At 39.2% G+C, this 27,970-nt stretch overlaps 1 protein-coding gene across 1 annotated transcript in view; it reads left to right on the forward strand.

Moving 5' to 3' along the window:
- Nucleotides 1–27,970, forward strand: part of itga11a (integrin, alpha 11a) — a 50,642-nt gene that overhangs the window by 5,743 nt on the left and 16,929 nt on the right. Inside the window, exons 2-14 of the mRNA XM_084939311.1 lie at nt 74–188; nt 12,958–13,070; nt 13,538–13,629; nt 13,880–13,994; nt 14,086–14,213; nt 14,410–14,558; nt 14,647–14,791; nt 15,278–15,443; nt 15,966–16,036; nt 19,200–19,344; nt 20,203–20,351; nt 21,561–21,704; nt 27,752–27,955. Of these exons, the coding sequence (XP_084795437.1) occupies nt 74–188; nt 12,958–13,070; nt 13,538–13,629; nt 13,880–13,994; nt 14,086–14,213; nt 14,410–14,558; nt 14,647–14,791; nt 15,278–15,443; nt 15,966–16,036; nt 19,200–19,344; nt 20,203–20,351; nt 21,561–21,704; nt 27,752–27,955 (1,736 nt within the window). The remainder of the gene's footprint in view (nt 1–73; nt 189–12,957; nt 13,071–13,537; nt 13,630–13,879; nt 13,995–14,085; nt 14,214–14,409; nt 14,559–14,646; nt 14,792–15,277; nt 15,444–15,965; nt 16,037–19,199; nt 19,345–20,202; nt 20,352–21,560; nt 21,705–27,751; nt 27,956–27,970) is intronic.

The raw sequence follows: 27,970 nt of genomic DNA on the forward strand, positions 1-27,970 counted from the left end.
AATTCCATTGGAGATGGTATTTAAAGTCCTGCTTACATCGCTGCTGACAAGACTTGTATTTTCTTTTCCAAAGGGTTCCATGACTGCTTTAACATCGACACAAAGAAATACAGGATCATTAAAGGCCCTAAACAAGCACAGTTTGGATACACTGTTCAGCAACATGTGGCTGCTGGAGGAGAAAAATGGTAAGGACTCATGTTATTTACGCACGGCGTCTTTGCAAAATATTACAGCTTTTTCATGTTAAATTCTCTTTACTGATGTTTTGTAGCTTGGCAAATATTATATCTTTCAAATCAAGCTGTTGCTGAGTGATGGTGAGTCAAGTTTAGTCCATGTGACAGGAGGCTTGGCTTTATTTGTGTGTGATATACATCTTCATCCAGTGGAAATCTCATATATTGACATTATGATGGTTTCTGCTGGTGCAATGGCTACTTTTATTGCATTGCAGAATTTTTACTGCCTTTATTTTATTTAAAATATCAGTATCTCCTACTGTAATGCATATTTTTAGCCTGGTATAAAACTGTCAAACTTCACCTTAGTGATCAGTTGCTAATATTAAGAGTTCAAGGAAATAATGACTGTAAAATACTTGCTGACAAGATGTGGAGCTGAGAGACAGCTGACTTGGCAAAGATGTGGGATGTCTCTATTTTTTCCCTGTGTAAGCTAGTGATCTACTGCACCTCTCTTGTGGTGGTTTCCTCCCAGTAATTTGTGCTTGCAAATCAAGCTGTAGCTCTGAACCGAATACCTCACATTCATCATATTACCTCATAGCACAAACTCCTGATGCGCACTAGGCCAACTGGCACCACGTGGTGGCCAGAATTAGTTTCTGGCATTTCCAAAATATCTTTTAGCCAGCATTGTGCTGGCACCGTGCCATGTTCAGGTTTTGCTTCTGTGTATGTGTGTGTGCAAAAACCATTAGTTCTGTTTATGTAGATATATAATTATATGTCCTTTTTAAAAAAAAACTTGACTTCAGTTGCTTCCAGAGTCCTTCACCAGAAAATAACGAGTGTGACGAATTTTATGAAATGCTTTCCATGACCTCCCTTTCAGTTTTCTGACAGTAACCTCCTGCAGTTGTTTAAACGATGACAGCAGAAACTGCAACATTGTAATAGTGAGACCACATTTTTTATGTTGACCTATAGAGCTTTACATGTTTAACATTATACGTTATAATTCTTATTAATTCTTATAATTAACTCCCTTATTATGCTTTTGTGTCCACACCAAATGGATGTATTCTCTCCCACAGAATACATTGATGTTTTGGAGTTCATGCTTTTCTTACATGACGTATCTTCACTGCAGCCTTTCTCTAAAGTGTTTCTGAAAATGTGCTCTCTAAATATACCCCCATTATTAAATATACCCCAATTATTAAAGCATATAAACCTATTCTAAGTGTAGAGATTTAATTCATTTTGAGGTTTTGTGGTTCGTATTTAGACTTTCAAATCCTGTTATTTATTTGAAAGATGATTATTTATAGTGTCATGGTCTCTTTTCCCTCCTCCTGGTTCTGTCTAGTCAAAAAATCTTTGCCCCACATATACTTTACATTGGAGCAGCATCACACTCATAAAATGACTGCTTTGTGCTCTTGAAGCTGTTTTTCCTCTTTTCTGTGTGTGTGTGTGTGGGGGGGGGGGGGGGTTGCTCAGCATTCACCTACTCGTTCAGTCATTCATTCATTTTGCCTTGTTGTAGTCGGCTACAAGGCTTAAATGGCAAAACAGCTGACTAGTAGGTCATGTCCTGTTCTTCCGAAGTGTGGGCACCAGTAAGTGCCCACACTTCGGTGTACTTTTTAGTGTCGTTTTTAGTGTTCCCCTTGGCAAAGTTATTCATCCTCTACTGCACGTCTTCTATGGCAGTCCGGCATGTGAAGCCTTTAGTGTTGTACATGCATGGTTCATATAAAGCCGTTTTACAATATTCCAGATGGAAACAAAACTACCATCTTCTGCTTCCTGGTAAAATCACAACTCAGCAACTCAGCAAAGCTAGAAGCTAACAGAGAGCTTTGGACTGTATGTGTCCAATCAATGGATCTGCTCATCATTATTATTATTATTAGCAGTAGTCACAGTAGTAGTAGTAGAAACTAAATACCACTCCTAATTTGATGAAGTGTGCAGATTTCTATAGATGCCTTCTCAAAAAACGCTGTGACCTGCAACTTACTAAAGATATTATGCTGAAAAGCCAACTTGTTTAGCAACCATGCCAGTCGATCACGTCTACCAGAAATGAAAAGATCCGATGAGACTGACACATGTGGAATAAAGGTCAACAGATCTGTCTGTAAATGTCTGAGAACGAGGTGCAAACAGTGTGTAAACCACATACAGCAAAATAGAGTTGAGGGGATTGGTATTTTGTCGCTGTTAGGTGTTTGTGCATCTAATATAACACATATGATAAATAGAAATTGGTGAAAAGTGTGCAGATTTCAGTAGACGTCTTTTCAGTGATTTGGTTACTGTAACAATACTGTTTCTGTGTATTGGCTACTCAGTCTACTGCCTGGCTGAAAATGCTGTGGCCTGCAGCAGTAAGTGTTCCAGTGTTTTACTCAGTTATGACTCGTCTGTCTGTTCACCAGACATCTTACGCATCCTGTTGAATTTCGGTTTTAAAAGACTGTTTAGTCAGAGCAGCAAGAGTTGGTGTGTGATCAAACAGCTGTGCACTTATCCAAGACTGTCTGTGTATATTTGTATGTGTATGTGGGAGTGTGTGCACAGTACATAGTCTGACAGCTCTCAGCTGGATGCAGGAATGTCGCATGAGCTGTGGCCAATGTAAAAATACCGCTTTAATGAGAGCTACAGATCATTAAAACAAGTTTAGATTACGTTATCATTTTATCCACACTGACTTGCATATATGAATTCCTAGTTCCTCTATGCAGTTGCTACACATCTGTAGGGTGATTTCTGGAGTTTACCTCCACTGAATAAATTTGACTAAATCCTTGTCATATCTACTACAGTATATTGTCACTGATGCCGTTTTCCCTATCTCTGGGTTCCATGTATGTACGTATAATGTTCAGAATGAACTGCTGATTGCATGGACCTGAAATCATGTGAAACTGCTTTTATTTAGTATATTTACACATGTGGTTTAACATTTAACATTTAAATAAGTCAATTAAATAAACTACACACATTCTGTAAATTGCAATGGATTGTTCCAGATCATTTATGCTTTTTAGGCTTCCAATTTCCCTTCAACTGATTTCATGTCAACTAGGCTTCCAGGAGAACTAGAATTTTTACACTTACTGACAGGGCCCGTGAGCTTGTGCGCCAATCTATAGCACAGTTAACTTTTCCAGACATGTCTGAATTCTCATTCCCTCAGCTGTGAATGTTTGGATAGGAACAGGATCACAGCTGGAAAGTGACTCTGTGAAAAAAAAAAAAAAGCCTTTTATGACCAAAACCTGAAGTTAGGCAAGAATGCAGCTGTATTTAAAAGGCTGTACTTGAGAACCAAAATAGAATAGTAGACAAAGATATCTCCTGGTTCTTTGCATTTAGGTAGGTTATTATCACAGCTGATAGCAAAGCTGGTATTTTCTTCAGCTTGTGAGTCTTTGTGTGCATGTCATTCAGTTCCATTCTGTTTGTGCAAAGTCACAACAACCCTCATCTCAGGGTGCTTTATATTGTAAGGTAATGACCCAACAATAATACGGAGAAAAGCTCAACAATCACAAATCACTGAAAACAGGCATGCAGCTGGTGACAGTGGGAATGAAAAACTCCCGTTTAACAGGAACAAACCTCCAGCAGAACCAGGCTCACAGCTGGGCGGCCATCTGGTGTGACTGATTAGGGGTGAGGGAGACAGGCCAAAAGACATGCATTACTTACAGAGCTTTGGTCAAGGCTTTGTTAGCAAAATCTTAATTTGGTAGGTACCATTCAGTGTCATTTAATGTTGTGAAAGGGTAAATTTGTACTGTCTTTTCTAAATCCTTTGGATCCAATGACTCAACTAAGCAGTGAGTAAAAAGGAAAACCAAAGAAAGTTGAAAAGGATAAAGAAGTGAAACAGCAAACAACAACAAAGCAATGAAAAAAAAGTTCAAAAGTGACACAGGATTCAAACAGCACTCTCCTGGTCAACAGTCTTGTGAATTATGTCGCTTTAACCACATCCTATGTGTTATTCTTTCAGACATGAGTGTTTGCCCTTAGTGTCCACTAATATTACCTTGTTCCCAAATGGCTTTGGCAAAACTGCAGTTGGAATGACAGCTAGTTGGGAACTGTTACAAAGGCACTTTTAAGAACTTTGGCAGGCCTCTCTGTCTGTCTGTAGACAGATTTTGCCAACAGATTTTGTCATAACCATAGAAAATAAAGCCACGAAACTTGTCGTCTATAGTCGAGATCAAAATGAAGGCTGGTTTCAAAAATAATCTCCAGTATTTAAGAGGCTTTAACCATTGGAGTTATTAAAATGTGCAAAAGTTGCAAAAAGTCCTTTTGAGTTTTAAGGTTGTTTTATTTGCCAAGTGTTTACTGTAAAGGACATTATTTTGCCCAACGACATTTATTGAGGTCTGTGCATTACTGCTGATGGAGCTACAGAGGAAAGGGCATGCACCATTTCTCCACATGTCTGCTCAACAGGGTGATTTAAACACCCTGCCACAGCAGGCACTCATTGGGTTACTGAAATGAGGCCACATTACCTCCAATTGGCAAAGAGCTTAAGTCTTTGAATCTGATGGGATGCACTGACCTGCATACTTGTGCCACACACTGCAGAGGCCCCCCACTGTCTGTTCTGCTGTTTATTTTACTGTAGTTATGTCAGGTCTGCTCTTTTGAGACCTGACATCTACTCCTCAGCTCAGTTAGAAGTTGCACACCAAACATAACTACAGAGTGTCTGTGAAGGCTTTCACCTCTGCTTTAAGTAGTGCTTCTTTTATTTCACTTGTTGTGCAGAACTGCACCAAAAAAAAGATTATAAAAGAGAATTCAGTGTACCTACTTTCGATTCAGGCACTAAAAGAACACTATGTTATTACAACTGTTAAAGGTCCATGCTATGATATTCTTTGGCTTTTTACTTGTTGGCAACTGATGGATTTAGCCACATGAAAAGTACAAATAAAGAAAATAAAAATAGTGGCAGTAGATGGGTCATTTTAGCTGTTGCTAGGTGATTGCTAGGCATGTAATCCTAAACGAGATGGTATTGTCATGTATATATATATATATACATATATATATATATATATATATATATATATATATATATATATATATATATATATATATATATATATATACATATGATAATTCAAAAATCGATTCGCTGTTGTTGATGCTTTCATAAGGTGTTGTAGATTCAAAAATGTTAATAAGAGGTCATTTTAACATGATATTTTGTTGCTAGGCTGCATGATGATGTCATGATATGCGATAGATAAAGACCTTCGGGGTGAAGATGAAGATGAAGCAATGTGCCAAATTTGGTTGCTCGGTTTCTTATAGTTTAAGTAGAATTAAACTTCAGCATGACCCAGAATGAGTGACTGAGCCTATAGACTCAGCAGGAAAGTGTTTATAAAAGGTCAAGTCCTAAAGCTGTTTTCCTGTAGACATCTGTAGGACTGGAAGTCTTTTTGAAGTCACAACTTTTGCAATCTGGTGGCCTTCAGATAGAATCCAGGTTTAAGGCACTTCCACATTAGCTTAATTTTTCTGAACCAGAAGAAACACAGATATTTTTTACTGTCTATAGTTGTTATATATGTGTTATCAAACTTAATTTCTGTATATAATATTGCAGAATGTATCTGTTATGTGACTAGGAACAAAAACACCCAAAATAAAGAACAGAAATAGCGTATTACTCCCTATTTATAGTCCATTAACACCAAGGTGTTTAGTTGAAAATTAAGCTATTGGAGAAGTTGGATATTTTTATCATGGCGCTACAGAGTGAAAGGCTCAGAAAAAAAAATTGCATTTGATCGTGAGGGCAAAATTTAAATGTTCAGTTTTCACAAATGTCAACCATATGTTTCCAGAGGAAAAGTTACCACCAAATCCATTACGATTCATCGTCTGGGAACCATAGTGTCTGCAGACAAATTTGTAGCAGTTTTCAGATATTTAGATTCAGTTATGTTTTGAGTTTTTTTGCCTTTACATTGTCAGGGAATGATAAATGCCTGTAAAACAAACATGTATAACTGTGGTCACCATTTGATCATCTGAATCCCCAAACCACAATAGTGCCAAGTAAATATAACAATAGCTTATTGAACAACTGAACATTTGGACCTGCTGGTTATGCTAAGACAAGTCCTCACAAAAGTCAGCAAAGTTTGGTGGAGACAATAAATGTCTGAGCCAAATGTCATCCAGTCTAATCCATTCAGTAACTGTTGAGATAATCCATTCTGGTGGAAAAAGGTGGATGTGGATGTTCACTCCCTCTCCGTACTTGAGGACAGTAAGTAAAAAAAAAAAAAAAACTATTAAGAGCTTGTTAATGTCTCATAATCCTCTGATTACTGCTACCGTCAACTCAATGCTCCCAGGCAGAGCAGACATGGGAAATAAATGTCTTGGAAAAATAATTATGTGACCATAACAATCCCCTCAATTAATGAGGCAGCACTAACAAAAGGAAACATATCCTGTTAATACCAATGGACAGAATGTGATGAGCAAGCGTGACACTGGAGTAGCACACTCATGTTTGGGGCATGGATGTGGTTTCACAGCAAATACATCTCCGCCTTCCAAATATGAAAAAAATGACCACATTAATGACAGGCTGGGCTTGGGGATGGCACTTCCTCAAACCCCCAAATCCTGTATTCATTGGTAACCATGGTAGAAAAGCTCCATGTGTTCATTTTGGGTTAAATAGTTTCTTTCATCGTCATTAGCATTCTTGCTGTGATGATGAACCAAAGCTAGCGTTTGACCATAATGAGCTCCTGAACATGATTATTTGAACAGCTTCTGGTGAAATTCAGGAGGTCCTAAGGCAGGCATCCAAGTCAAAGGCAACAATGGTCCCTTTTCATCAAGGTAGATGTATCCTGACCTGAACTTAAACTGCTGTGTCTCCACTGGCCAAGGGATAGCAATATCCGAAGTAATAATCATGATATTAATAGCTATGAAAATATGAGCACTGCTGGAGCCCCTGTGGTAAAATGACTTCCAGAGTCTGTGAGACTTTTAAAGTTGGCTTCAGGAGCAATAACACTGAAGCTTGATCCCATATGATGTCCTCTTTGATGTGCAGTGATGGACTGTTACAACAACATTTCCCCTTGTCTGCAGTTGCTGCTGTAAAATGTCAAATCACAGCTGGTGCTAGGTTTTTAGTGATTGTGCCCTGATTGTACAATGTGGCTACAGTGAATCTACAGCTGCCCAAGAAGAACTTTCCCAACTAAAGCTCACAATCAAGCATTCCCACCACAAAGTCTGGTTCAGCTTGGGAACTTTGCTGTCAATACAGTCCATTAAGTTAATACAGAAGAATTGTGTTAATTGGGAGCTAGCTTCCCAGGTGAACAAATACGAATAAAAAGGAAAAACACAAAAAATGTAGCCATTACTTTTCATTTCTCCAAAGGACAAACATTGGGTACTTTTTATATATTTTATAACAGATTATGTAGGAATACTTGCAGGATTTCACTTTTTTTTCTTTTTCCTCCACACTGCAAAGCTATAACATCATGACAATGTGATTGTTCAGTTGCAATATTGAGCTTAGATCAACTTTATTATGATGATGTAGGAACAACACCAACATGGGGATATCAGACACATGCCACCCATCCATCCATTTCCTTCCTTTTATCCAGTTCAGGATCGCAGGTGTTGCTGGAGCCTAACCTAGCTGCTATGGGATAAAAGGCTATGGCTATTTTAAAATCACCTATTAATATAACCCATGCATTTGTATGGACTGTGGGAGGAAGCTGGAGAGAAACCTCGCAGACACAGGAAGTATAAAACAAACTCCACAGAGACGAGCCAGGCAGTAGATTCAAACCCAGGACCTTCTTGCTGCGATTGCTGATTGATATTTACATGGTAAATGTGCAATGTTACAATGTTGTTATTAATGAAGTGCCTAGTAGTGCAAGCCTTTGATTCCCACTGAAATCATGGACATCATGTAATGTCAAGTACTGGAACAAGGTAGAAAGTCTGACAATTATGAGCCTAACCTCAAAGTACTTAAGCTAAAGATCTGTCCTCGTTTAATTGTGAGATTTTGGCCTAAAGATCCATGCAGGAGGTTGATCCTGCTCTGTTTTTGCTATAAAGTGGTGTACAGTATCTTTCCTTTGGGGCACCAAAGCTGTTTTTTGCCAGCTGCTTTCCCTGTTATTTTCACTTGGACTGCAATGTTGTTTAATTTTGTCGCAGACTTAGAGAATTTTCCGAAGCCTTTCCAGGAATGTGACTATTTTAGGATACAACCTGCCTTTTAATGCCCGAATTAGTTGAGCTCAGGAAATCTGAAAAAGTAACACTATTTTACATAGTTTAAGCAAGAATGTGATATTGGCTGCCAGATCTGCTCCTTTTTAATTAATGGTACTAATGCAGATTGTGTCAAAGACAAAAATAATGAAAAGTGGTTAAATCACAAAATAGACAATAATCTAAAACCAAACCAACTTTCCCCATTCAACTCGTGTCATTTTTAAAACATTTAATACTGTATGTCACACTCCCTCATCACTGTGATCTTTGTGTATTTTTACCAGCTATACCAGCTACTGCTAATCCATCAAAGGTTTTTAACTTCTGTCACAACCATATTTGACAAAGGTTAATTAGTTTGATATTTTCTGTTATTACAACATTATTCCAGCGTTACACGGACATTAGTGGCTAAAACTGTAGGTTTTTGCCACTAATGCTCAGGGTTTTTTTAATTCAGTACTTTAGGTTTGATTCATTTGTGGAGTTTAAATAAAACTGTCTCGTGTAAACTCCAGTGTTATTATGGCTGTGTATGTATTGTGAAATTTTGCTTCTGACTGATGCTGTTCAGGTTTATTGCAGGTTTAATGCTGTACATAGTGACTCTGCTCTGCATGTGAAAATTAAAGATTGAGCTAATGGCAGTTTGAGGTTAAATTATGTAGAAATTATGTGCCATTAAATCTAACACAATCATGACAGTTAAAGATACTGAAAACCTAAAACACCCCAATGCTTGACTCTAAGAGATCATTAATAGAAAATATTGTCGAGCTGACACGTTTTTTTTGTTGTTTGTTTTCATATGATTCACCCCCCTCCTCAAAAAAAGCCGCAAAATGACAACAAATTAAAAAAAAACAAACAAAAAAAACACAAAAAACAAGCACGGAGGTCGTTTGTGCGTGACTTATTTAGTGTTACCACCTTCTGGTTTAGTTTTGTTTTTTCTTTTACATCATTATCTCAGATACCAGATATTTTACATTCGGCAGAGGGTGTTTTATAATAACAGAGGATTGAATACAGTGGTCCCTCATTTATCGACAGGTGAAATCCGTGAAGTAGTTAACTTATTATAGATGTTTTAAGGCTGTAAAACCCCTCACTACACACTTTATAGACTTTTCTCAGACAGACTCTCAAAGTTCAAACCTTCGTAGAAAAATAAGTCCAGAAATATAGAATGAAACCAAAGACACCCGCGGTTGCCTTTGACGGTGCAAAACGTTTTGTTGACATTGTTGTTTGTTGGGGAAAAAACTTACAAACATACAGAACAGCGCATCAGAGTCACACTGCTAGCGATCGAAGATTTATGTAAATTTGACAAGCTGAACGCATTCTGTACTGTACAGGAGACACGAGATTGATTGACAATGGTCTACAGCCAATCAGGATGCAGAACACAATGCGCTGTACAAAAAAAAGGATGCAAAATTGCACCCAAAAAAAATCCTCGAAACAGCGAGGCCGCGAAAGGTGAACCGCGTTAAAGCGAGGGACCACTGTATTTATGTTACAGTGGAGTTAATATTGTAACAGGTACACAGAAAGCATCCTTGTCATTCCTTTTTTTAATCTTTTTCGCTCGCAATGACCAAGGCCTTCTTGTATTTTTCTTTTTCTTGAGGAATATTTCTTTAGTTGTCTCTTTCATTTCAGTCTTGTATCTGACAATTTCTTGTGTTGTGTTTGTTAGACCACTTCACACTGCCCTATGAATCATTCGAACCTAAAAAAGGCACCTAACTCAAGGGTGAGCCAGTGTTGCGGCTACACATAACAGACAACTTAGCAGATAAACCCATTTTGTTGCTAGCAGACTATTGCAAAAGCACATCTTCTCTTGCCATTTTATTAAAGATACAAGAAATGCCAAAGATACCAGAAAGGTGAACTATAAGCTAAAAGAGACGGTGTGCAGTAGCTATAAACAGGAAGCCTTGATGGCTAAAACTTACCAAATGTTAAGTTAAATTGAAAACAAAGCCAGTCAAACAAACTTTGGTTCAGAAATAATGTAAAAACTAACAATGAAAAAGAAATGGTCCAAAATGGAAATCTCGTGCCAGTTTCCTGGCTGGAAATCAGCGGGAATATGCCTCCACGACACCTCCACCCTCCGTTTGTGGATTGTGTTGCTCTTTCTTATAGCTCTGCTATATGAGGGGGTTTTTTTTCAGCAAATGGGTCACATATAAAGGTAGGAACAAGAAACTGATATTGTTGTTTACCTTGGAGGACTTGTTGGAAACTCCTTTGATTTATAGTCCTCCTTGAGATCTTTACGCCCTCCATCAGCCCTGAAGAAAACTCACCAGATGACTTATATTCTCCATCAAATGAAGTCGTCTAAAACTTTTTAGTGACTTTTATTAGCCCTCACTGACCCCACACAGGAAACCTACTGTGAAGTCAAGTACAGGAGTGACTCCTCACAAACATTCGTCATGTGAAAAGAATCTTTGGCACTCAGCAGTGTTCTTTGAGGACATCTAAATTCTGTTTAGTAATGTGACAGCTCTCAAATAAGTCAGTTATTCCTCTCGGACGTCCCAGTGAAACCATTACTGTGGCAGTGATTAGACCTTAGCGTTAACACATTAAGCCGTTCAGACTTCAGCAAGTCTCCAAATCCAAAGACACTTAGCAGGAGTATTAAATATTTGCGTGGTCACCTTTATTGTCCAAACTTCTGTCTTTTTTGTTTTACCCAAGCTGTCATGAGTTTCTCCGGAGAAACAAGCAGCCCTGTTATTTCAGCCTGAGGTTCACTTTAAAAAAATGTATTCAGCTCTGTGGATACAGCCTTTTCTGGCTTCCTTCTTGGAAAACATTATTTAAGTTTCTTTAGCCTAATTTTCTCGTTTTGTTACCTTGGCGGTGCAATCTGTTCTCAACATTTTCACCACACTGTCCACTTTACCGAACACAAAGCAAAGTTAAAAACTAGCCCAAAGAGACTTTAAAGTGGTTGCCACAATGATTCTACTATAGACACATGTACCTGTAGACATGGAAGCTACAAACCGAAACATCTTTACTGCCTTTATTACCTGTTGCTCTGGCTGCTGGGCTGGGCTCGCCATACACGTACCTTTAAGATCACTCTGGCTTCTTTGCTGATTTTGTCTGTGTAGGTACTTGCAAAGTAATTACAATAATAATGGATTGCATTTATATAGCGCTTTTCGGGGCCCTCAAAGTGCTTAACAATTCCACTATTCATTCACTCTCACATTCACACACTGGTGGAAGCAAGCTACAGTTGTAGCCACAGCTGCCCTGGGGCAGACTGACAGAAGCGAGGATGCCATATCGCGCCATCGGCCCCTCACCAGTAGGCGGTAGGTGAAGTGTCTTGCCCAAGGACACAATGGCCGAGACTGTCCGAGCCGGGGCTCGAACCGGCAACCTTCCGGTTACAAGATGAACTGCCAACTCTTTGAGCCCAAGTAGCTGATATTGTGCTAGCTGCATAATCAGAGGCATAGCTTGCAAGGCAGATTACTCCTTGGAGCGTTTGCTCAGCAAGGGTTCCCCAACAAGTGACAAACTCTAGACTCCAGCTTTCAGTCACAATAAGAGAAACTAGCCCACCCAAGGGTCTAACCTTAGTCCACTCTCTCCAGTTGCTGCTACTCTAGCCTTCACTATGTGAGAGAGAGTCTGGAATAATCTAACTTTTAGTAGCATCAAATTTTTTCATTGTTTACTTAGATATTTAACATTAGCTAACACAGCTAGTAGAGAATGTGTGTCCAGCACATATTGAATGTGACTGAGTAAAGTGCATATTTTTTAAAATTTTTGTCAGTTGTTTATATCATACTGTAGTGGTGATGAATTGGGGTCACTAGGGGTCCCCTAGTGACCCAACAAACTAAATTAACGTCACTGAGTGTAATGCAGTTGTTTCTGCCCTGGCTGCAGTTTGCACTTCTGGGCTTCAAGGCTTCTAGCTTCTAGCCTTGCCGTTGAATTTGATGCTATGTTCCAAAATGTTGACATGAGTGGCGGAAAAGTCCTGCAGCAACTTGAGTGTTTTGATCAGATTCTTAAATGCAAATAAGATAATTTCCTCCTATCGTTACTGAACTTGCACCTCTGACGTCTCTGTTGTAAAGATATTGCTTATAAGCAGTGACTGGTTGTACTGGCCAGCTTCTAGGTGTGACTGCGTGGAACTGTTAATGATTATGAGATGGGGCAGTGCTGGATTAGATTACACGTAGTGACTTCCATGGAAAAAATAAAGATTAAGTATTTTAGGTCAGCCCATGTGTTTTTTGTTCCTCTTTGATGTTAACAGTCACCATCATATTCCCTCAGAAAGTTGCTTACTGGGCAAAAATAAGAAAGTTTGATGCTGTTGCTGTTAAACATTTAAGTGACTAACTTTTGGATTCTGTTTTTTGTTTTTCAGGTTATTAGTGGGTGCCCCGTATGAAATGAACGGTGCTTACCAGACGGGGGATGTTTATAAATGCTCACTGAGCAAACGAACCAACGGCAACGGTTGCGCCAAGCTCAATTTAGGTGCAGTATTAAAAACACCTCTCCATTTTTACAAGAGCATCACGAAAAGAGTCCAAACATTGACAGAGACCATCATAAATGCAAAATGAATGCATGCTTTGTAAAGTTGTTTACCACGGTTCCTGCTTGCTTTTCACCTCATGTGTCAGTAAACATCATGATGACATGTGTCAGACAGAAATGTGGGTACCATACCATGCACTCCACATTTTATTATTTTTTTAAACAGTTTATTTGCATTTCCACTTGTGTGATTTGCCGCAAATGTTACCACATGCCTCTTCATACGGGTTGCACATGTTGTGCTTGTTAGGTACTCACAAGAAGTTTCATGAAGTAAACATTTAGATCTGAGGATGTAGATGTTGCTGACACAAACCAAAGTTCCAGATTGTGGATAGCGTATTTCTTTATGTGTGTTTGAAACAGTCCATCATAGATCTCAGTGAAATTTATTTTCCCTCAAGGAAGGATATCTCTGACAAACGTATCAGAGCGAAAGGACAAGATGAGACTGGGAATGACGCTTACATCTAACCCTAAAGACAACAGCTTTGTGGTGAGAGCCCCTTTAAAAATTAGTTATGTTTTATGAAATATAACATACAGTAATGGCCTGCTGCTGCAGAACTTTTTGAGCGTGTAAGAACACATAAGATTGCAGTTGTCCAAATAAGGGGGAAAAGAAAAACTTCCCGCAAGATTGTCTTTTGATTACATGGTTTTAATGCTGCTGTTCTTGGCATGAACCTTGCTTTTTGTATTATGCTGAGGTCAATAATCTTGCTTGTATCAATGCTTTCTTTCAGGCATGTGGACCATTATGGTCGTATGAGTGTGGAAGCTCGTACTACAGCACTGGCATATGCTCCAGAGTCAATGCAAGCTTCAAGTTCTCCAGAACAATCGCCCCTGCCTTTCAGAGTACGTTTTTAAATGATGGGATTCATTGATGGTTTTAAGTCTCTGCAAAGGATTAGATCCTTATCTGGGAGCTTGTACCTTATCCTTCCAGGGTGTGAAACCTACATGGACATAGTGATTGTTCTCGATGGCTCAAACTCCATCTATCCCTGGTATGAAGTGCAGGCTTTTCTCATCAACATTCTTCAGAAGTTCTACATTGGGCCCGGTCAAATACAGGTTTGTACAAAAACAAACAAAAAAAAAAATACTAAGAGAACGTATGTTAAACAGATCTAGATTTTGCTCTTCGTTCATAGTCTTTAATGTATTTTATGTTGTTCCGTGTTTTTTGTGTCCTCAGAATTATGTTTCATTAATATGAAGACGATGTTTTTGTTGCTATTGATCACTGTCATTGCATTTCTTTGTGTAGGTTGGAGTTGTGCAGTATGGTGAGAAGGTTGTCCATGAATTCAAACTCAGTGACTACAAATCAGTAGAGGAAGTAGTGAAAAGGGCACGCAGTATCGACCAGCGGGGTGGTGAGGAGACCAACACAGCTCTTGGCATCAACACAGCACGGTACAGTAACTCCGTTAGTCCAAACGAACACTTCAGTAATCCTCCGTTCTGTACTGCATTTTACTAAACATAGTAAACATGTTTACAGCTCCCAAGCTTTCAAACACGGAGGACGACGTGGAGCCAAGAAGGTGATGATTGTGATAACTGACGGAGAGTCACATGACAGTGCTGATCTCCAGCAAGCCATTGAGGACAGTGAGAAGGACGGGATCACCCGTTATGCCATTGCTGTGAGTCTGCTAGATCAGTTATTGAACTGGATTACATGGCTTACAGTTGAGGTTGAACTTGGTTTTCTAAAGGGTAGTAAATTCCCTGTGGAGCAATGAAACACCATAAACATTAATGAGGTGACTTCATGGGGTTCAATTATAGCAGCTCTCTCAAAAGTTACAAATGGAGCCAAAACACTCAGAGTCCTCCAAGAGCTCCAAACACACACTCGGTGTAAGAGCAGTCGATGGCGTGAATGATCTCTTCAAAGCCGCAGTGGTTTTTAGTTTTTGCCATTACTCCTGTGGAGATACACTTATTTCCATTCAGTGGCTAAGCCCTTTGAGTCATTTGGCTGAAAGTCAACTGGAGTTGGTTATCAGAAACCTGCTCAATTAGTGTGAATATCAGCTCGGTTCAGGGCTATTAAAGGATGGGAGATTTGTTATGCTGGTCCTGGCTTCATGCATTTAGTGACAGACTGTTTAATCTGATCTTTTTAGGTTCTTGGCTACTACAACCGCAGAGGAATCAACCCTGAGGCCTTCCTCAATGAAATCAAGTACATTGCCAGCGATCCAGATGACAAACACTTTTTTAATGTGACAGACGAGTCAGCGCTGAAGGATATTGTGGACGCACTCGGGGAGCGAATCTTCAGTTTGGAAGGTTTTACAAGACTTTTAGTTTACCAAAATTTCATGGTTAAAGTGAGGCTTTTAGGGATGCACTCACAACACTGTGGGTACGATTAAGTTTATGTGGCAAAATTCAGAAATAATAATGAAAGAACAATAATAATAAACAATAAATGATTAATATAAACTAATAAATAACAAACAATAATCTTGTCTATAGCAAATACAAAGAGAGAGTTTAATAAATGTATTGGTCTCTGGGCAGAAATGTCCTTTTGTTAAAAAGAAACTACACAAATAGCAATATGCACAAAAACGTTGTTCCTCTGTTCTGTAACTTTAAATTAAATACATACTGTTCAAAAGCGCTTTTTGATAACATCATCTTTCCCCTTTTAACGGGCATCATCTTGTAAACATCTCATATTAAAGTCTTAAATTAAACTGAAAGCAATAATTTGTTACACTCCTAGTATCCAGTTCCTTCACCTTTCAGAAAACGTCTGTGCCACTGCAGTGGTTCAAAACTCTAAAAACTGACTTGTTTACACAGGAACCAGTAAGAATGGGACAGCGTTTGGCCTCCAGATGTCTCAGGCTGGATTTTCCGCTCACAGCCTTGAGGTAAGTCTAACTTCTTCTACCTCCTAGTCTCACACCATCTGTCACTGCGTAGGACAACACACATTGTTTCAAATTCAGGTCCATCATAACTCCTTCCCAAAACCTGTCATTTATTACTTTCCAGTCCCTCCTGAGGTGCTGAGGTGATGTGTGGCCCTGGAGGTTTAGGTCACCCTGATTTAGAAGCCACTGACAAGAGAAACAGGCCCTTTTTCCACTTCAGCTATGCAGTGAAGACAGCCCTCGCTCCCTAAGGGAGCATATTATTGAAACGCTGAGACAAAAGTGAGACAGTTGTGGTGTAGACTGGCTCAGGTTTTTTCGCTTTTACTCACTATAGACATTGATTGTATCTTAGAGCAGATAGACGCAGGTGTGCTGGATTTACACACAGCTGGAGGAGGACGATAAGTCAGTCTCCTCCAGCTGCTGTTCATACAGTACCAATTCATCGATTTTCATTCCTTGCTTTCTGGCTCATTAGAGACATTGGCTGATGCAACTACTTTGATTTTTTTTCCAGTTCGCCTTAACAGCAGGATTATCAAGGGAGAAATAAATATGTCACACACATATATATGTTGAAAAATAAATATATGCAGCCTTTGCAGCTGGGTGGCAGGGGTAGCTGGAAATTTCGTCCACAAGGCTGGATTCCAAAGATGCTTGACATCGCCATTCAGAGTGCTGAGAGCAGGATAACATTGGAAAGAATGTCCGTGCTTTAAAGGAGAAAAACTGCTTTAAGGTCCCCGATGGTTTTGCTGAACTAGTGCCAGCTAGGAAGGGTTCTTATGTCACATATTTTTTAGCCATCCCATGGAACTTCTTATAAAGCAGTTTCTCAGTGTGCTTTTTTTTCTGTTCTGAGCAGCGCTCGAGCTCAGTGGTTAGCACTGTTGCCTAACAGCAAGAGGCTCCTGAGTTCAAACCCACACAGGGTGCTTCTGTGTGGTTTGAATACTCTCCCTATGCTAGCAAAGGATTTCTAAAGGAGCTCCGGTTTCGCCCCTCTAAAAAAGACGGGTCTAGGTTTGTGCTGACGGATACTTAAACTGATGAGTTTTACTTGCTGGTTAAATAAAAGTTAATATTAAAACAGAAAAAATCATATCTGCACAAAAACTGTTTCTGGTGTTTAATACTTTTCAGAATATCCATTACTTGTTTTTTAGCTGGGATAAAATGTACATCCCCAGTACAAAGCTGTGTGTTTGTGCAGCTCTGACTATCTTGAGTACAAGAGTACAGGGTTGCAATCTCAAAATAAAAGCAAGGCATACTTTATGTCCAAAAATGAATCTGCAGTAGAAATAGGTCACTGGATTATGAGGTTGAATTGTTTTGGACTTTCATTTATATGCCATGGAGACCGTTTTGACCAAAACACATAACCACACTGGCATAACGTTGCTGTTACAGAGTGACGTAGTGCAAGCGCGGTAAGCACACAATTCCGTTTTTTAGGAAGGAATAGAAAACCTTCCAACTCATGCTCAAATACTGGAAAGTGTGCTGTCGGCATATTCTGTACAGCGAGAAAAAAAAATGGGCCCACTGAACCGAGGAACCCTATAATTTCAGTGTCGCTGATACAAAGTATGGTGAACTACGGAATACAGAAAATCGCCCCTCAGTCCCTCCTCATGGCTACAGCTGATTTCTACTTACAGTTTTGTTTCCTTCATTGAATGTTAACTTACAAATACCATATTTAGCAGAGATCTGATTGGTTTCTTTGTGTGCTTTCATTTATTTTATATTAGTACTTAGCTCTGAAGTTCAGGGATAACAGGAAATATGAGGTTAGGATAAACTTGTGTTCCCTGAAAGGCTTGTTATAGTTGCTCAGCGGGCAAAAGAATCCACAGGGGCAATACCAGAGAGCCCAAAAAATGAAAAAGAATTAACAGGGGCTCTGGAAAAACTCGTGTACATTTAATATAAGTAAGAAAATCCATTTTATTTTGAAAGTTTAATAAAAATGTTTACCGACAAAGAGGGTCGAGCTGATAAAGATTAGTGTCCAAATTGTCTGAAGCTGTTGCTTAAATAGAGACATTCTGTTAGGTTTCACATCACAAGGGGAGAAAAATGCAGACTCACAGCAGGAAGAGTTAAAGCAGAGTTCACAAATCCCAACAAACAGAAATCAAAAATGAAGCAGGCTAAATGAGGAGTACCTGACTGTTGACATGCAGATGATATGATAAAGAATAAAGGGAGGACAGGACATCAAATACACTGAAAATTGACCGGGTATGGCAAACAGGTGAGGAATGAGACACAAGTGAAACCATTCAGTGAAGTCGGGGGAGGACAGACAGGAACAACAACAGAAACCTGACCTTCAAAGTAAAAGGATAAAAAATTATCCATGGGACAAACACAGACCTTAACAATAAGTCAGAGAAAAAAGACACACAGAGCAAGACACAAACAGAAACACTAGAGGAACTACTGCTTAATGATTTTAAGAATTTACACAAGCTAAAACCAAGAATCATTACTACAAGACAGAAAATATGGGAACCAAAAGTTCAGTGTTACAAGAACTGTGTCTGATAGCGCACCAGGAATAAAAACAAGAATCACAAACTCGACTCGGAAACAATGAAACAAACCTAAGAGCGTAAGAATAACCATGAAAAAGTCAAACCGCTTAATAGCAGTAAAGTCCAAAAACAAACACCACAAATCCCACAGACCATAATACCTTCAGTATGGTAACTCATTTGGTAAATGTGCAAGAGCTTGTGAGGTTGAAAGTTTTCCACTGTTATCCTGATATCTGCATGAATGTTATCCCATGACCTGCTGGAGGGAGCCAGAGGTACTGTATATCCTAATTAGAGTTTCCTGGTATTGTTTGAAGTAGTACAAAAAGTTCAGAACTCCCCTCAGATTAAATTTCACCATAAGTGAGTCGAACGGTCATTAATCTAGCTAAGGTGAGCCAAACACTCAGACTCTGTCACATAATGCTGATTGGAAACCTTTATGTTCCATGACTGTGTCCTCACAATCATCGTCACACAGAAATTACTGTGCTGCATCTATATGCAACATGTGCAGCACAAGAAGGATTTTCTCTGTTGCTCTGCTGTGTGAATGAAGTACATGCATGCACATCCATTTATTAACTACTTAACGTCACATACAGGATGGGACTCTGGTGGGTGCTGTTGGGGCTTATGATTGGAACGGAGCTGTATTGAAGGAAACACGACAGGGGAAGGTGGTCCCTCCTAAGTTGTCCTACGCTCAGGAGTTTCCCGAAGAGCTCAAAAACCACGGTGCCTACTTGGGTAAGTACTGCAACAGCCTAGGGGAGTTTTAAAAAGTGAAAAAATCTGGACACATTTTACGGAAATGATTGAAAAGATAAAAGAAATCCAGGAAAGAAAAATGTTATTTTTAGATCAAAGAACCTTTGAGCAATTTTCTCTTATCGGTGTTTAGTTTCTGCTCCAACCGTTTTTTGTTTTTGCTGGTGCTGAGATGTATGACTGCTGTGGAATAGTACCAGTTGTTTTAGCTGCAAACCATCTCTATAAAGTGTACCCATTTCTCAAGTGCTTTCCACCATATCCAGCTCCATCTCCACTCCATGACCACAGGCCTCTGCTTTTGCCATCAGTGGTTTTGTCTCTGAGCTTATCCAGCAGGCCGCCAATAGAAGGCATTCTAGTGTGAATCGTAATATGAGGTGGAAGGAGAATTCTGGACAGACAGGGAGAAAGTTAAAGCTGGGGGAAAGAGAGGTATGAAGATGGGAGATGAAGGTGGAAAAGTATACAGTGAGCAATTGGAATTTTTAGTGGGGAAAGACAAAATGAAATAGAAGATGAAATCGGAGAAACCTGAGAAACCAGAACACCAGCTTTTACTGAATCCAGCTTACTGAGATTTAAGTCCTCAAATTGCATCACTATCGTCATTTTCCCTGACTCACGTAAATCACTGCTGTAAGATTTAACATAAAGTTTTCCACTGTTCCTTATACTTTAAATTTACATAAAGATCACTTAAAAAAGACTTTTAAAGAGCCATACAGAACGGATAGTTATAAAAAGATAAGTATAAGCTGCATACTCTGGTAGCTTTTAGTCTGTGAGTGGTGTTTGCATTTTTATACGTCATGTTTTTTTCTTTTACATAAACAGGGTACACTGTGACGTCTGTGGTGTCAGCCAGAAATGGTCGTCTGCTCGTAGCGGGTGCTCCGCGATTTAACCACACCGGCAAAGTGATCATTTTCACACTCAAGAACTCAGGCAACCTCACCATCCTCCACTCCCTCAAAGGCCAGCAGGTACAGAAGCATCCACAGCCAAAAACCGACTGATTCATACTTAAGCAGCTGTATGCCAGTTGATGCTATGATGCAATCCTAATATTGGTCTTGGAAGTATAACAGTCACTGAGGCTATAGCAACCACAGTTTGCCTTACATATGCAGACTAACTGGTTAAGGTTTTAGAACAGGACGTCATCCTTTGATGCCACCCATTCCTAAATGATACCCACTCAACTCATAGATAAAACACAAAAGTGGGTGTATATTAATAAACTCTAGCGGTGGTGTATGTGTATAGCACTGTATAAAAATCAGGATCACATCTGGCAGTGCAGGACTATCTCAGATCAAAGGGATGGACTGTTTTTTGTCTCTGTTAAAGACATTTTGTTACCCAGTATATCCTGTAAATTTAGCTTTCAAAACCATTGGATTTTCAATAATCTATAAAATCTGATCAAATGAATGGGAAAATGATCATGACATGCAGTACCCTTTCAGAAAAGGCTGTATATAATCTCCATTACTGTTTGCATTGTTTTTTACGATTTTGTGCTTCACTTGGTGTCATTGTTGTTATATCATTTTTAACTTTACGACTTCGACTGGATTACAGATCATGTGTTATGAATTTAATCCGTCTGAGTCACAGTGCGTTTTAAGACGGTCATCATTTCAAGGGGATGTGGCTCCGTGTGTTAATGACCACTACACTCAGAACTGGCAGCGGTTCACAGGCTGCAAGCCTGAAGTGATCTTGCAGCAGCTTACATTGTACCTTGTCAGCAGCAGCTCATCCAAAATAGCAGATGTTTCTTTTTAGAAAATGTTCTTGAGCTGAGAAGTCTTGAGCAAAAAATAAAAATTTACGAGGCAGATGTTTCATCCACTTCGGTGACTGATCTACGCTCCCTCTGGAAAGCTCCCACAGTCTGAGCTTCTACAAAAGTGTCAGGACTTTTGACCACTAGCAAGCTGCCATTTGCTGACAATATTGAAGTTCAAAAGCCACTCGAGCTCATGAGCAACTCTTTAAACCCAAACATCATGTGGTGAAAAAAACCACAAGAGGGAACTTAAGAGTATTTTATTTTGTATAGTGTGTCATTTGTGATTGGATTTAATTAACAAACTAAATGCAGGCAATGTCATCATCTGGTTGAATGCTTTTAAACTGATAAATCATACAGATCTTCACACTGCACGCACTAATGTTTCTTTCAGATTGGCTCCTATTATGGCAGTGAGATTGCACCTGTGGATATCGACGGAGACGGCATAACTGATAACCTTCTGGTGTCAGCACCGATGTTCTTCAGCGCAGGCTTGGAGAAAGGAAAGGTCTACATCTACAGAGTCACAGAGCTGGTAGGTATATAAATGCACGCAAGCATTAACCAACGACTGCACAGAACTGGGTCGACACATGTTCAATCCCCAGATTTCCCAGTTACATTCTGCTGGTTTCCAGCACCACTGTCAACATTTGACACATGATCTTGTCCAGATTAAATGCGCAGATCAAATGACAGCCTGCCATGCCAGTGTGCCGACTTTATTTGATGTGCAGCATGAACTCAGGAGGAAAGTATTCTCTCTCCTCTGAACCCATTTCCAGCAAACCATTTGGAGGCGAGAACTTTTCTTTAATAGAAGGAAATTTCCCGGTGTTCCAGGTCTGTCATGCTCATTGGAATAATGAATGTCTTCAGCTGTCTCAAATCCATTGAACAGGCATAGAAGGGGTATTTAAATATCCAGTGCGCCCCCAAACCACATCACAGGTGGCAGCTTAAAAACTAAACAAACAGAAATCACATGTTAAAAAAAAAGTCTCTCTTCACCAGGATAGAAATGCCACATGTTCTGGATAATTAATAATGTGGTTGATTCAGGTGTCGCTCCAGGATGCTGCTCAGTCATATTGTCCTGGAAAATTTCTTAAGTTGGAATTCCTTGGTTTAAAAAAAATATGCAGCTGGGCTCATAGTTGATATTTATAGTCAAAAATGTGATTCTGCACTAATGCATTTTTAATTGTCCAGAGACCAATCCTCAGCAACCAGGAATGTATTATTTTAGAAAGGTTAATACTGGCCACTTAATAGACACCAAAATTCTTTTTTTTAAAGGATGACCAGCATATTCTTTTATTCTCTAACTTTGCTTCATATAGAAGCTCACACATGAAAGATACACAGTTAGCAACTGAGAGGAGACACAAATCAGTGGTAAGAAGGAAATGTTTCATTAAGAATGACATCTGGTGTGAAAATCTGCCAAATAAAGTATGTAAATCTATTTGCTTGTGAGTACAGGAGAAGATGAAAGAAGCTTTAATTACTTGATAATTAATATTTTGATTGAGAGCACCACAGTTGTTTTGGAGGAAGGTTCAGAGGAGGTTGGAGATTGTTACCATCATGGCTCATCCGGTCAGGATGAGAATGAACAGTCATCAATCACTTACAGGTTTCTCGTTTTATTTGAATAACGCGTATAAAGGAAAGACACACATGGACTGCTATCTCTGAAAGGAAATAAAGTGTGATTTAAGTAACTCAGTAACTCAAAATAATGCATGAACTCAGGAGACTCAAACAGAAACTCACCTCAGCTGCTGCCCCATGTGAGAGTGAAAGAGTGAGCTGTAGGTGAGTGCAGTCCTTATATAACAGGTGACAGGTGAGTGCAATTAAGGGCAAGCAGCACACCCAATCAAAGGTGAGGAAAAGAGACAAGGTGCATCTGGTGAAGTGAGTGTGCTGAAAGGTGAGCCTTTACAACAACAGTGGTCAGATTTCTTTTGTTTTTATGGCATGCCTTCTTGTAAATGAAGTGTGCAGAATTAAAGCGCTCAATTTTCTTCAGCTCTGTGGAGTCTCTTTTCACTTTGAGGTCACTCTCTGTGCTCTTTTAGTGTCACGGTTTGCGGGGCAAGCCGTGTGGTGTTTGTGGAGGAAGGACCCAAAATGCAGGCAAAGGCTGTGATGCGAGTGAGCGTTTATTGACAATGGTGGCAAAGTGGCAAAAACAGGAAATAATGAACGAGGAGCTACCCAAAAACCTAAACTGGGAAAACTAATGAACAAACCCAAAGTCATAATAACACGGGATGATGAGCAGAGAGACGGCAAACACCAAGAAATGCCGACGGACCAACAATGAGCACAGGCAAACACACAATACATATACACGCGCGGATCTTAACTGACATAAGCAGACAAGAGACACAGACCTTCAAAGTAAAACCGGAAACACTAACAGAATACATAATCAGAATAAGCTAGAACCAAGATAATAATAATAATAATAATAATAATAATAATAAAAACAAAACCACTGAGTCCACAGAGTCAGGACCATGACATTTAGTATAATTTCTAACCACTATCGTTAACATTTCTATCCCCTATCTGGTAATGTGGAGGCTACAGTAGGCTTAATACAAAAGTGATGTATCAGTTGGATGTGTAATAGCAACTGTCCAAAACATTCCTCATATCTGTAATAAATGATAATACAGTGCTGTAAAAGTCACCTCAGTCATAAGGAAGGTTAGTTAACTAAAAGAAAAGGAAAACAAAACTAGAAGTGACAAAGATTTTGGTTATCTAAAGTAAAAAATAAAACTAAATTAAAACTAACTAAAATATTACAAACAATATGGAGGAAATGTTCTTAGATTTAGTGGTTTGGTAATTTTCAAAAAAAAAAAATTTCATTTTTTTTTATCAAACCTTGCCTCATGAGGCTTTGATAGACTTTGGATGCCTTAAAGCATAGGTGTCAAACTCTGGCCCGCAATTACATTTGGCCCGCGAAGCCATACCAAATTACTATTAGAGCTGGCCTACTGGTATTATACACCTAATATATATATATTGTTTAGTATTAAGCTTTGCTTGTTCCATATTCAGTTTTTCAGCAAAACGTGTTTGAGTCCATAAGAAAAGATTCATTCTTATATCTGGAGGAATAAATATATTTCAATAAATATTAATGTTAGCCCGCGACTTTGTTCCAGTTTTTGTTCCAGTGGGGCAGGGCTAGCTCAGTAGGTAGAGTGGTAGCCCCATGAATCGGAAGGTCGGGGGTTCGATTCCCCTGAACAGCTACCCTGAGGTGCCCCTGAGCAAGGTACCATCCCTACACACTGCTCCCCGGGCGCCCAATGGCTGCCCACTGCTTCACTGAGTGAATGGCTTAAATGCAGAGAGGAATTTCCCCACAGGGATCAATAAAGTACTCTTTCTTTTGAATTTTGGCCCACTGTGTATTTGAGTTTGACACCCCTGCCTTAAAGACTGAGTCAACTACTTTGAAAAAGGTTGGTGTTGTTATTGTAGTAGCTGTTCTGATGTTAGACATATATCCTCCGTACAATAATAATTAATAAAGACAAGACTGAAACTAATAGAAGCTAAACTTAAACTAAACTGACTCTGGAAACGAACTGAAATTCATTTCAAATTACAAAATGAAAACAAAATAAAAACACAAACGAATGCGAAATTTCAAAATTTCTCCTTTGTTATTTATTTATTTTTATTTTGTGTGTAATTTTTGGCAATGATTTTGTCTCATGCAGTTCTCTCCCTGTATGTTAAAACACTATCCTGAGTATCATCTAAATGAATAGACTAGTATGACTTCACTTATAAGAAATGTTTGCCTGATGCAGATGGGATGATGAAAATGATGTAAAGTACACCATATTACAGAAATAAATAGTAAAGAAAACTCTGTCCAAATCTAACCAGTTACCTAAAATCTGGCAGCCAATGAAAAACGGTTGCTTTTTTTTAACTTGCTCCTAAGCCACTACAGACTGGTTATGACCCTTCACGGCCTTCTGGTTGAGCCATGTGTTTCACATTTAAACACTGCTGACTGTATTTTTCCCTGTTTCTCTATCAATCTCCTTCTGTGTCACACATGCTCACATCAGGTAGCCGAGAAGTTAAAACTACCATCCTAAATCAACTCCTTTCACGTTTTTTCAACTGAAAAAACAAGTGATATCATGTTTTGTCTGCCAGCCCTGAATTATGTTATGATCAGGGATGCCAAGTGGAGCAATGATATGCACGACTACTGATCGACTCCATTATTTGGCTCCATTCTGTCAGATTGCCTCTTTGAAAAATGTTCCAGTCGGGTGGTTGCTTTCATAGATGTGGCTATCATCCATCTGACTCAACACTTACCAAGAATAGAGCGTCAGAATAAATATACTAAAGTTATATGACAGTCTTTAGTTCTTTTACTGCCCTAAGGTGAAATTCCTCCATGTTTTCTCTCTTTTGCCAGATGTTTAAGATATTTCAGTTCAAACAGGAAGAATTAAAGGCTTGTGCAGAAAACACTGAAGCGGTGCCAAGCCTTATCTTCTGTTTGATTAGAAGAAAATATTGTTTCTTTTTCTGTTTAAAGCACGACATGATTGGTTAACTAAAGATGTTTTGGTGTAATTGAAACAACAAACGCAGCTGGACCGAGGGAAGAGAACAAAAAAACTTCCTTGCTCTTATTATGAGATGCCTAAATAAATGAACTGCGGATGATTTAACGAGCAGATCTGTCCTTTTAATGGAGAAATGTGCTGAGCCTGAAGGCATTTATTATTCTGTTAAATGGAACATATGGTACACTGGGACTTTTTGCATGCTATTTGTAAAAATGGCTTTTTGACACAGTAAGCTCTTCATTTACAAAAAGACTGGAACACTTTGCATACGTAGATATAATTTATATCTACGTATGCTACGTATGAATATAAATAACAATGATTTTGCGCCAATGATTTCAGAAATTTAGTTTTAATAACAGTCAAAGGCATTTAGGAACCATGAGAGCTAAATTGCACCAAATGTTTTCTGTTGCCGACAGGTCTGGACAGCAGGAAGGCTAGTTTAGCGCTTTACAATGTGCAGATTATGGAATAAACTGAGAAACATGGAATCGGGATGGCATTATCCAGCATTGTTGGTGCCTTCGCCCATATACAAGTACCCAATGTACCAGACACACTAAACGTCTTATGAGCTGCGCACTCATAAGGATGTTTCTGGTTGAATTGGCATGGTTGTCACCGTGCAGTGACAAACTGAGAGTTGTCATGATTATGTTTTGGTTGAATTATCGAAATTATCAGCCATTCTGTCAACCCCGTTAACCCTTTAAACCTGTGCTTCCCAACCTTTTGGAGCCACAGCACATATTTCGCATTTGAAAAATCACACGGCACACCACCAAACAAAAATGTCACAAAAAGCATATTGATACATTTTTCCAATTTGCTCGGTTTGTCCCCAGTATACCTTTTTTGCTTTCTTCTGACCACTACTCATGCTATTGTCTTCATCTAGGTCGGTATTTTCTCCAGGACCCAGGTCATACTGACTAATTTTTCTTTTCAAATATTTATCTCTTGCTATTACCCGCTGCATTTTCTCACTCAGAGGATGACTGTTATGTAATGTATTCTTGGTCTTCTTCTGTTTTACTGGCAGTTGGCAACCCATTTAATTAGAGCAGGTAGTTTTGCTGCCTTCTAGTGGTAGAGAATGTAATTGTTCTGCCCATTACTCACGCTGGTCGCTTAGAGTACTAATTGACTGGGACCAGACAAGCTTCAATGGCACACGTGATCGTTTCTCACGGCACACCTATATCCCGTGGGACAGTGGCTGGGAAACACTGCTTTAAATTATAGTGCTGTTAGTTGTGCTACAGTGTGAGTAAGTTGGAATGACACATACAAACCTCAGCCAAATTATTTCTCATACAAAGGTCAGCTTTAAAGATTATTATTCAAGTGCAGCAGTTCAAGATGTGCACTGCTGTCTCTGGCCCACTCAGAGTTTGTGATAAACTGAGCAAAGAAGAGGTCATGAAGACAGTCAAAACAAACCAATGCAACAAGCCAATATGACTTTGAAAGAATTCCTTTAATGAATGTGAGTAAACGTAACAAAAGCGAGGCTCGAAAATATCCAAATAACTCTAAAATAATCCAGACTTCTCATAATCAGTCATTTACTCCAGTTGCTAATACATGGGCTGATGTCTAGGGGGAGAATCCAGCTTTGGAAAGGAATGAAAAGCATTCTGATCTCTTGCTGTGGTTAACAGTGTTTTATTTCACTAACTCTGTTTATTGTAGTTGATTTTTGGGTGGGATGAGCAGCCAGATCCCCCACTATGGGAATCCCCACTAATGCTAATGTCTATTTATCAACACCAGTAACAAAGTGGATAGTCACGAATGTTTGTGTGAATAAAAACAAACTGTTAAAATTCTCCCCCATGGGACAGTAGCCTCTAGATATTTATGTGTGGGAACCAAGACAGAAACAAGACCACTGTATTAGGAGTAACAATTACAACTGTCATTTTTTCCTCCCCCTCAGAATCGTTTCTTCCTTGAAGGATCGTTGGAAATTCACAACGGTGTCCAAAACGCTCGCTTTGGCTCTTCCCTCGCTCCTGTCCCTGATCTGAATGGTGATGGATTCAATGACTTGGTGGTGGGAGCTCCATTGGAAGATGAGCATAAAGGAGCCATTTATATTTTCTTTAGCCAACAAAACAGAATACTACGCAAATATAAACAGGTAGGTGGTGTGGTG

The sequence above is a fragment of the Perissodus microlepis genome, chromosome 1, assembly GCF_051167445.1.
Source record: "Perissodus microlepis isolate ML-2025 ecotype Zambia chromosome 1, ASM5116744v1, whole genome shotgun sequence".
Taxonomy (NCBI): Eukaryota; Metazoa; Chordata; class Actinopteri; order Cichliformes; family Cichlidae; genus Perissodus; species Perissodus microlepis.